The sequence below is a fragment of the Chionomys nivalis genome, chromosome 11 (genome assembly GCF_950005125.1).
Source record: "Chionomys nivalis chromosome 11, mChiNiv1.1, whole genome shotgun sequence".
NCBI lineage: Eukaryota > Metazoa > Chordata > Mammalia > Rodentia > Cricetidae > Chionomys > Chionomys nivalis.
In genome coordinates, this window is record NC_080096.1 from 20,260,327 (window position 1) to 20,270,765 (window position 10,439).

Genomic DNA, 10,439 nt, shown 5'->3' on the forward strand with positions numbered 1-10,439 from the left:
TCTGCCTAGAGTATGGCATCGCACCTTGACATTAAGTTGCTAAGCCCAAGGCAGTCTTATTGGTACCTTTACAGTCCCCATCACTAGCAACCATGGTACATTACTCAGAGCAAGAGGGCTTTTTCCTTTTGCTATTTCACCTGGCTCCTACTGAGCTTGAGTACAACAAAATAAACACAACTGACAGGGACACATTTTGGGGGGTGGGGAGACATGTAAATCAACCTCTGCAGTCTCAGAAACCAGTCCCTAGGACATGAATTCCCAACTAATGAGGGTTGAAGATTTCAGTTGCTGTCCTGGGTTCAGTGGGCAACATCATTCACTTTCAGACATTTAAATTACAGAGAAGATACTTTCAAAAGTCTTTATTGACCAGAATACATGTTAAATCCCAAAGCATTCCACTTTCTTTTTGTGGGTGGGGTGATTTTTCTAGACAGGGTTTCTCTGGTTTTGGAGACTGTCCTGGAACTAGTTTTTTTTGTTTTGTTTTGTTTTTTTTGGTTTTTCGCGACAGGGTTTCTCTGTAGCTTTGGTGCCCGACCCGGAACTAGCTCTGTAGACCAGGCTGGCCTCGAACTCCCCGGGATCTGCCTGCCTCTGCCTCCAGAGTGCTGGGATTAAAGGCGTGCGCCACCACCGCCCAGCTTCACTTTTTCAAGACAAGTTTCTCTTTGTAGCCTTTACTGTCAGTGTGGGCTTCTGCTTGCTTCCAGGGAAGTCCGCTTGTTTTTTTCTGAAAAGGAAGTGTAAGTCTGTGTTAGTTCTGACCTCAGGCTCACTCCCCAGACCTCAGCCTTTTCCTAAGAACTGGTCTCAGTCCCATATCCGCATTTCTCATCCATAGATGTCCACTCAGATTAGGTTTCATCCTAGACCAGTGTTTGAGCTCCCTGCGCACTCCCTCACAATCCATCTTCCCGTCTGCAGGGGTAGTAGATGATCTAAGTGCATGGCTGCTTAGCAGAATGCACTCATGGCCCTCACAAGACAAGCACCTTTGTCCCTAAATGTGAGCAGCTAATTAATGCAGCACACAGGCCAGACATGAATTACTCAAATGCTGAATTTTTTTTTAACACACTTGAGCAACTTTCTGCTGCACTTAGGGACAGAGTACATAACAGCCCTTAACTTACCCAACTGTAGATGAGATCATAAATGATGACCCCTTCACTGGTTACATGGCTCTAAAAAAAATGAATAAATCATTAGAGACACCCAGGCACAATGCTACAGCTGCCCAGATACATATATAATTCTCAGGCTATCCCATTTTACAAGAGCCAAGGAGGCATGTATGAATCTGACCCAATGCTCTATAGCTGACTATATTGCCGTGAGGCCAGCTTCGGTCTGCTCTTCCTCCTTTACGACCACCAAGACCAGCGTCAAGATCTGATGGGAAAGGGAACCGGAGGGTAAGGCTGTGTCAAACAACACCTTTACCTTAGTGACTGAGCAGAGGCAGACAGGCTGACTTCCCCAATTAAGAGCCTTGAGAAGAACCTGCAGAAGGGAAAGCTTTGAGTATCCACGGAGACAACACTGTCCCAGGTAGCAACCCCAGGAACATGTATAGGAAAGTCGAGTGGCAGCTGCAGGCACTGTGCTGGCCTGGGCTGTCAAAGTCTCTCCAGTTACTCTGGCATGCAGTTGGAGATCCCATGGCTACCACCAGCCACAGCCCTTGGAAACATGCTGTACCTCTCACCACATCTCAGCTAGCACCGCCATACTTACCAGGCCCTAGTGCTGCACAGCATCAGTCCCATCTGTCTTCATGGAGGCTCCATCCGCAACAGCTAAGATGAACGGCAACAATTATCCACGTATCCTATAGTGTCCTGCACCTGGTCACCCACTGGCCTCCTCTTACAGGGAATGTGACCCATGACGTGGCCATGTACCAGCAAATGTTTGACAGGTGAACACACTTGTAACTGCCCTTGTATGTTCTTAGGTTCAGCAAACTACTTCCAAAAGTGCCATTCTAACTCCACATTGAAGACATTCTTGTTGGCTTGTAGCATACTTATGCTGATGCTCATAAAGATTTCTAGATACTTCAGAGAAATCACAAGGTGGAGCTGTCTTTTCCCAAAATGTTGCAGATCAGTTACTGTAAACAGAACCACGACCGTCAAGGAAAACTTTTTCTCTGGGCCTCTTTTTGACCACAGCAGCTATGGAGAAGCGGCTGCAGCTTCGATAAGGGCCACGGGCACGGATGCGGGTTACAATACCTCACACCCACAAACCACCTGGTTCACAAAATCGTAAATTACAGCTCTGACTACTACACATTAAAAAAAAAAGAAAATCTATGAGCTCGAAAGGCCAAAAGTTCAACACATGAAGTCACATTGGGGTAGGTTCTTGATTACAACCCAGCCTACAACTCCGTCTCCAGCCACCACACACACAAAAGGCATTAAGTAATTTATTTCAGTTGTCAGGGTAAGTTTTAAAAGGCCGTTTATGCAATCAGAAAGCGACAAAGTGGAGGTTTTAAACTCCTCCCGAAAAAAATTTTTTTTTAAAATATTTATTTATTATGTATACAATATTCTGTATGTCTACCTGCAGGCCAGAAGAGGGCATCAGATCTCATTTCAGATGGTTGTGAGCCACCATGTGGTTGCTGGGAATTGAACTCAGGACCTTTGGAAGAGCAGGCAATGCTCTTAACCACTGAGCCATCTCTCCAGCCCCCGAAAAAAATTTCTTAAAGGCTTGAAGGCTATGGATGAGATATGGTTCACCTAGCACGTGGCCGGAATCCAAAGTTTCGAGCGCAAGACCCGTAACCACTAGGGTAACTCCAGAAAACAGGAGACAGGTTAAGTCGCCAAAGGTCACAGCCTCTTCAGTTGGCGTCATCCCAATAACGTCATCGCACCCAAGCACTTACCCCTCAGCCCGCAAATGCTGTTACCACCAGACCCACGGCCTAAGTCACTCACCCGTCAAAGGGCGCGGTATGCAGGCCGCTGACTACCACTACGCCAGCCGCCATCGTGGCCGCCTTGTTGGCCTCCACCGCCGAGACGGAGAAGGCCGGCCTTCCCGCGACAGGTTCCGCATCTCGCAGTCTTGGGTGCAGCAACCGGAGAATGCGTCCCGAGAGCGGCGAGTTGTGGAGGTGAGGAGGACGAAGTACATGACAACGACACAAAGAGAACACGGATGGCGCAGGAAGAAAGGACGAAACGCGGCCCGCAGCCATCTTATATATGCTCGCGCCCATGGTCGCGCTTGCGCGCTCTGCCTGCCGCATGGGCACTCTGGGAAATGTAGTCCAAGCACACTCACGGTCCTGTCCTGAGCCTGGCCGAGACTGGCCACCAGCCAATGCAGATTAAGTCTCTGGGCAATTTTGAATTAACACGTATTTTAGAAAAGATTCTCCGCACCAGGCAGTGGTAGCGCACGCGTTTAATCCCAGCACTTGGGAGGCAGAGGCAGGCGGATCTCTGTTAGTTTGAGGCCAACCTGGCTCATAGAGAAACCCTGTTTCGAAAAACCAAACCAAAAAAAAACCAAATATATAAATACCGTTTTCTGAACACCTGCTGTTTATGCTGGGCCGATTATTCCATCTCATTTTCATACAAAACTGTGTACTGGCTTCTTGATTTGCCCTTTGTTCAGGAAACTGAAGAATGGGTCACAGCTAACAAAGTAGAACACACTCAGAATGGCTCAGACACTCCAAGCCACGACCATGTGTTGTCTTTTGCTCATGGGATGAATGAATGAATGAGCCCCAACCTAAGAACATAAAAGCACTGGGGGTGTAGCTCAGGTGGTAAAGGGCATGAAATCCTGGGTTTAATCCCTCATGCCTCAGACCCTAGTCTGTAATCCCAGAACTGGGGAGGTGGAAGGAGGATTAAATGGGTAATGTAAGGTTTGGTTGGTTGATTTTTTTGTTTGTTTTTGTTTTTGAGTTAGGGTTTTCTATTGTGTAGCTCTGCCTGTCCAGACTGGCCTTGAACTCACAAAGATCCACCCGCCTCCCCCTCTCAGTGCTGGAATTGGTTAAGATAAGTTCTGAGGCCAGTCAGGGCTACCTGAGGCCCAGGCTCAAAGGAAAAAAAAACACACAGAAGCAGGTGGATCTCTGAGTTCAAGGCCAGCTTGGTCTACAGAGGAAGTTCCAGGACAGGCTCCAAAACTATGCAGACAAACCTTGTTTCAAAAAAGAAGGAGTGGAGGAGGGGAGGAAGATTGGGCGGGAAGAGGAAAAGGAGAAAAGTAAAAAATTGTTGCCAAGAATTAAAAGTAACTACTCTGTGGTGCCGTTACTTTGTAAATTTGTGTCCTTCCATTAATTTATTTATTCCGTGAGGGGAAGATAGTTTATTTAGTTTACATTTCCAGGCTCCTGTCATCACAGCGTGGCAGTCCCAGCAGCAGGGGCTTGATCAGTGACTTTTTCTTGGTTAGATTTTTGCTTCTGTTTTTACACAGCATCTCACTAGTTTGCCCAGGCAGGCCTCAGTCTCCCAAGTAGCTTGGATTACAAATCTATCACCAGGCCATCTTTTTCCCCCTCCCTAATATTAGGGAGAATAGCATTGACCTTACTATCTACTGCCCCTAACTTTATCCTTCAGCTCCTATATACACTGAAGAAACAGGTTTCAGTGAAAGTGTGAGGACCACAGTGTGGATCCTAGCACCCACATAGCAAGCTACGAGTGGTAGCTTGTGGGGGTGTTTGTTTTAAAATTTATTTATTGTGAATATAGTGTTCTGTCTGCATTTTGCCTGTGCACCAGAAGGGGCATCAGATCTCATCATAGATGGTTATGAGCCATCATGTGGTTGCTGGGAATTGAACTCAGGACCTCTGGAAGAGCAGCCAGTGCTCTTAACCTCTGAGCCATCTCTCCAGCCCCAAGAAATCCTGTCTTGAAAAACAAAAAAATAAAATAAAATAAAAGCCTGCACTGGCCGGGCAGTGGTGGCGCACACCTTTAATCCTAGCACTTGGGAGGCAGAGGCAGGCGGATCTCTGTGAGTTCGAGACCAGCCTGGTCTACAGAGCTAGTTCCAGAACAGGCTCCAAAACCACAGAGAAACCCTGTCTCGAAAAAAAAAAAAAAAAAAAAAAAAAAAAAAAAAAAAACAGAAAAAACCAAAAAGAAAAAAAAAGCCTGCACTGTTACACACTACCTTGTTTTTTAAGACAGGGTCTCTCATTGGCTCCGAATGTGCCAGGTACAGAGGTACAGTAGGAGAGGAGAGTGCCCCAGATATCTTCCTGTCTCCTCCTCCTCCCAGGACTGGGATTACAAGTTCTGGAGATGGAGTTTAGGTCCTTAGGTTTCGATGGCAAGCACTTTACCAGCTGAGCTACTACTCCAGCCCATGTGTGTGTTTTTCTACCTTCCTCCTTAGAAGGTGAGCTCCCCAAGAGCAAGAACTTTGCCTCGGCCTTCTCTGTGCTGTATCTGTGCTGGAATATAAACGATAGGATGGGGGCTGGAGAGATGGCTCAGAGGTTAAGAGCATTGCCTGCTCTTCCAGAGGTCCTGAGTTCAATTCCCAGCACCCACATGGTGGCTCACAACCATCTGTAATGAAATTATACACGCCAAAAGGTAGGAGCTCAGCAACGCACTTCTGAGATCTGAGTTCAATGGCCAGAAACTGAGAGAAATGACCGCAAAATTGTCCACTAGCCTGTGGGGGGAGGTGTGGGGGGGGTGCACATGGCCAGGGCACCTGTGGGTTTGTGGGTGTGGGGTGCACATGGCCAGGGCACCTATGCATGTGTGTGTGTGTGGGGGGGTGCACATGGCCAGGGCCCCTGTGCGTGTGTATGGGGGTGGGTGCACATGGTCAGGGTACCTGTGGGCGTGTGTGTGTGTGCGTGTGCGTGTGGCGGTGGATGCACATGGTCAGGGCACCTGTGGGCATGTGTGTGTGTGTGTGTGCGTGTGTATGTATGTGCGTGTGTGTGTGGCTGGGTGCACATGGGCCAGGCACATATGGAGGTCAGGACATTAAAACATACTAGAAGTCAGCATCATCACCCAGTGATGACTATTGTATAACCGGTCAGTGACCTTTGAACCACACCCAAATCTCCCCAAGAGAAATGTGCAGAGCCTTAGCTGCGGGGGTCTACAGTTCTGTGTGAGCTGACTCATGTGCTGCCGTAGCAGACGAGGAAGCAGGACCCAGGGAAGGGAAATGACTAGCCCCTTGGGTTCCACAGCCTTATCTACGGCATGGGTCAGCTGACATGTGGATTCTGGTGCCAGGTGCAATCAGAGGCAAACACATGACCGACCGCAGCCCTAGTCAGCCCTAGTGGGAGCCTCCGACAGAGGAAGTTCAAAGACTCTGCTGCTGACACTGCACAGCCCACGAGGGCTGAGCCGGGGGCTGCACAGCCTGCCCTTGGGAGGGCTCATTTCCCGCGGTTTCATCCCTCTCTGGACTTGCCAGCTGCACTGGCTCTTATTATTTAGAGGTGTGATATAAATGGCTTTTTTGTTTCTTTGTTTAGAACCAGTGAGACGAGGGCCATCAAGATGACTTATTGGGTAACGGCACTTGCTGCCAAGCCTGACGACCTGAGTTCAATCCCTGGGTACCTAAAAGGCAGAAGGACCATGTGCACCCCCTCCCCCCATGCACAAATAAGTACACATAAAAAAGGGAAAGGGCCGGGCGGTGGTGGCGCACGCCTTTAATCCCAGCACTTGGGAGGCAGAGGCAGGCGGATCTCTGTGAGTTCGAGACCAGCCTGGTCTACAAGAGCTAGTTCCAGGACAGGCTCCAAAACCACAGAGAAACCCTGTCTCGAAAAAGAAAAAAAAAAAAAAAAAAAAAAGGGAAAGGGATGGGAAGAATCCTGGGCTGGTCCAGATCCCAGATCTATGTGGTGAGAAAATGAAAGAATAAACAAAACTTTTTCCGCAAAGCAAGTTCCAGGACAGCCAAGGCTATTACACAGAGAAACCCTGACTCAAGAAAACAAAACAAAACTTTGGGTTTGTGTAGATTTACTAGGTGTTGAAGTCTTCCTTCCTGCAAGCTTGGGCTTGTCATGTAACTTCTCCAAGCTTCCGGTTCTTCAGCTATAGAAATGGACAGAATAACCGCCTGCTCCAGGCTGCGTGAGAGAGAAACCTAATAATCCAAAGATGGTTTGCAGCACGGAGGGCTTTCCCACCACCCCTAATTTCCATATCAAACTGGCAAGACCGTCTCAGAGAGATTGAAAAGAAAACAGAGATTAAAACTGCCCGGGACTACCAGTCAGTTCCAGCCTTGATTCCTTAAGCTTCCAGAAACCAGATTTAGATGCAGACAGGCCATGCAGTCCTTATATGAGCTTTTAATCCAAGTGGGACCCAAGTCCTGGTTTTCTGACTTCCCTATGTTCCCTTTTTGGGGCATCAAGGGGATCATGTATTATTGCGACCCCAGGTGGCACTGTATGACCTGAGACAAGCCACACCTCTGAATCTTGGTCTCCTAATCCCTAAAATAGACCACAAAGCTAAATCTAAGTGTTACTCCCAGAAAGCAGCTAGCCCCATACTCCCTGGGTTTTATCTTCAGGAGAGCCGTGTGCTCTAGGGTTACACTTGCTCCTCTACGTGAGCACATGCAGCTCTGTTCTGGGTCCCTGCTGTCCAGGCATAGGAGCTGTTGGTCATTCACCTGCACCTTTGAGCTGGTGAAGTCCCCAGGCAGGGCTAGTGACGCTACAGGAAAGGGGAACCTGAACAAGGAAGGTGTGTCTGGAAACCAGCCACTGCCTAGAGTGATGCGAACGACATCCTCCTGCAAAGGTGCCCTGCCGGTGGTGGTAACCTTTAACCACAGCGCTCAGTAGGCAGACGCAAACGAATCTCTGTGATTTCCTAGCCAGCCTGGTCTACAAAGCGGGTTTCAGGACAGCCATAGCACACAGCAAACCTGTCTCGAAAACCAAAAAAGAAGAAAAGGTGTATGCTGCCGTGCCCAGCTATTTTAATTTCTTTATCCTGTGAAGCAGAGGTCACTGTCCCCATTTTACAGAGGTAGTGACCTGACTGACCAACTATACTAAGGATTGGTCTTCCTGGACCAGGCTCCCTATGATGATAGAGATCCTTCCTCGAGGCTGTGCCAGGACCAGGAACCCGGAGGAGGAAGAGGAGGAGATGGAGGAGGCGGGGCAGCACAAAACTGTCCGAGGTCAGCCTGGAGCCCAGATCCCATGGAGGCAGCGGGCTGCAGCTACCAATTCCGGATCGCTCTGCTCGGGGACGCCGCGGTGGGCAAGACGTCACTGCTGCGGCGCTACGTGGCGGGCGCTCGGGGTGCGGTGGAGCTGGAGCCGGAGCCCACTGTGGGCGTGGAGTTCTACAGTCGCGCGCTGCAGCTGCCCGCCGGGCTGCGGGTCAAGCTGCAGCTCTGGGACACCGCGGGTCACGAGCGCTTCAGGTGCGGCGGGAAAGGGGGATCAATACCACTCACCTGGGGGGGACGCGCCTGCAGGTGCCAACCGCAGGGACTCTGTGGACCCTCCCCTCCCCACCTCTCCCTACTCAGTCATTCATCCTACAAACTCCGCGGGGTGTGCCAAGCCCCCCAACCCCAGCAAGTGCTGTCACTGAGCCACACTCACCCACCCCGTACCCCTGCCTTCCCAAAGCCCTTACTCAACCCTAAAGGAAATGTCAGCTTAGGGAATTTGCGCTGAAACATTGAACTTCCCGGGGAGATAAATGACCTGGTTGCAGAGACAGCTCAAGGGGATGGGGGAGGAAGGAAGACTGGTGTGGAGCCATGGGTGGGAGTTGCCAGCCAAGGAATCAGAAACAGAACAGGTATGAAGAGGGGACGGTACCCTTTCCCCAACACCTCCCGCTGTCTCCGCAATTAGGAGTGAAGGCAGATCAGGGATTCAAGGCCAGCTTGGGACTGAGATGAATGAAATGTGTTGGAACCGAGTGGGAAGCCTGAGGATCTTGGGGCCCTCTGAGGCTGTCTTAAAGGCATATTTACCCTCATTTACCCCCACCCCTAGGACCATCACCCGATCCTTCTACCGGAATATGGTGGGCGTTCTGTTAGTTTTCGATGTGACCAACAGAGAATCCTTTGAACACATCCAAGCCTGGCACCAGGAGGTCTTATCCTCTCAGGGCCCTGACAAGGTGATCTTCTTACTGATTGGCCACAAGTGCGACCTGAGCAGCCGAAGTGTCTCCACCCAGGAGGCAGAGGAACTGGCTGCCTCGCTGGGCATGGCCTTCATGGAGACTTCGGCCAAAAGTAACTGCAATGTGGACCTGGCATTTGACACTGTCGCCCGCGCCATCGAACAGGCCCTGCAGCAGGGGGACATCAAGCTGGAAGAGGACTGGGCAGGTGTCCGGCTCCTCCACAGAGCCCCAAACCCCAGATCCCCCAGCAGAAAGCAGGACTCAGGCCCATGCCAGTGTTGACTCTGGGAGAGAAAGGGCTACAGTGGTGCCAGCCTCAGACTCCCCAGGGAACTGGAGGGCAAATGACAAGATGCTGCCTCCTGATATGTTCCTGCCTTCTAATTCTTGGCCTTTTTTTTTTTTTGGTCAAGATTGAACACAGGGCTTGGCCAGCCACAAATATCTTCAGCCCTTTTATCTCTTATGTCTTCAGAATGATCTTGCTCAGTCCCCAGGCTAGCCTTGAACCTCAGCCTCTTGAGTGATCGGGATTACAGAAGTGTTCCACTAGGCCTGGCCCTCTCATGGGTTTTTAGTTCACAGCACAACCCCTTTCTAGAGAGAAATCTAAGCTCGGGTACGCAAGTTAATGTCATTTAGCCAAGTTTCCTTATCTATCAGTGTGACATGGCAGTTCACAAACGCCCATAATTCCCAAACTCGGAGGCAGGACAAAGATGTCCTCAGCTTCAGAGAATTCAAGGTCAGCCTGGGCTACTGCAGACTATTGCAAAAAACAAGAATAAAAACATTTAAAACCTTCTTTTCTTAATTCCACTGCACAGGGAGGCTGAGGCTGCATAAGGGACAGGCTTGCTGCCTCAGAGCCTGCCTCGCTGGCAGCTGATAGCAAGCTTCTGGCTTCCTTTCTTGGCTTCAACATTTTCATTCCTGGCAGCATCCCTGGTCTGGGAGACGGCTTCCCAGCAGCTCACTGCTTTGCTGTGGGGTAATGTGGGGAATTCCAGTGCAAGCCTGGCTTAGCGTTTCCCCAGCCCTTAGAGTAGCATGGGTCTGGCCTTAGCATGCGTTGCTTCTCACGGTTCCCACCCCAAGCTCAGCGACTACCATTGAATTTGGGGGTTGATCATGAAGGAGCTGCAGGGTGCCAAGGTCTTCCCTAAGATCCTGCATTCACATCTTTTTCTTTCGCTTCCCGGGTCCTTGTGCATGTGCTCTACCCCCAGATCTAGAGGGGTGGCCTTATTCTCC

General features: G+C 49.9%; 1 protein-coding gene and 4 non-coding genes across 5 annotated transcripts; 1 reads left to right on the forward strand and 4 right to left on the reverse strand.

Annotated features, from left to right (window-relative positions):
* Positions 1–811: 811 nt before the first annotated feature.
* Positions 812–885, reverse strand: LOC130884533 (small nucleolar RNA SNORD99). Its single transcript, XR_009058059.1, has one exon. It is a non-coding gene; the product is annotated as a small nucleolar RNA SNORD99 (small nucleolar RNA).
* A 412-nt stretch (positions 886–1,297) lies between these two features.
* Positions 1,298–1,426, reverse strand: LOC130884516 (small nucleolar RNA SNORA61). Its single transcript, XR_009058043.1, has one exon. It is a non-coding gene; the product is annotated as a small nucleolar RNA SNORA61 (small nucleolar RNA).
* A 151-nt stretch (positions 1,427–1,577) lies between these two features.
* On the reverse strand, positions 1,578–1,707 carry LOC130884515 (small nucleolar RNA SNORA44). The gene has a single exon (XR_009058042.1). It is a non-coding gene; the product is annotated as a small nucleolar RNA SNORA44 (small nucleolar RNA).
* A 384-nt stretch (positions 1,708–2,091) lies between these two features.
* Positions 2,092–2,226, reverse strand: LOC130884505 (small nucleolar RNA SNORA16B/SNORA16A family). The gene has a single exon (XR_009058032.1). It is a non-coding gene; the product is annotated as a small nucleolar RNA SNORA16B/SNORA16A family (small nucleolar RNA).
* Positions 2,227–8,233: 6,007 nt separating this feature from the next.
* Positions 8,234–9,603, forward strand: Rab42 (RAB42, member RAS oncogene family). Its single transcript, XM_057785161.1, has 2 exons — positions 8,234–8,460; positions 9,047–9,603. The coding sequence occupies exons 1-2, from the start codon at positions 8,234–8,236 to the stop codon at positions 9,465–9,467; spliced, it is 648 nt and encodes a 215-aa protein (XP_057641144.1). The 3' UTR covers positions 9,468–9,603.
* Positions 9,604–10,439: the final 836 nt, after the last annotated feature.

Bases quoted from the DNA above. Each gene is read 5' to 3' on its own strand.
- Rab42 (XM_057785161.1), top strand. From the start codon at position 8,234: ATGGAGGCAGCGGGCTGCAGCTACCAATTCCGGATCGCTCTGCTCGGG. The intron at 8,461-9,046 runs GTGCGGCGGGAA...CCCCACCCCTAG, and splicing joins GCGGGTCACGAGCGCTTCAG to GACCATCACCCGATCCTTCT.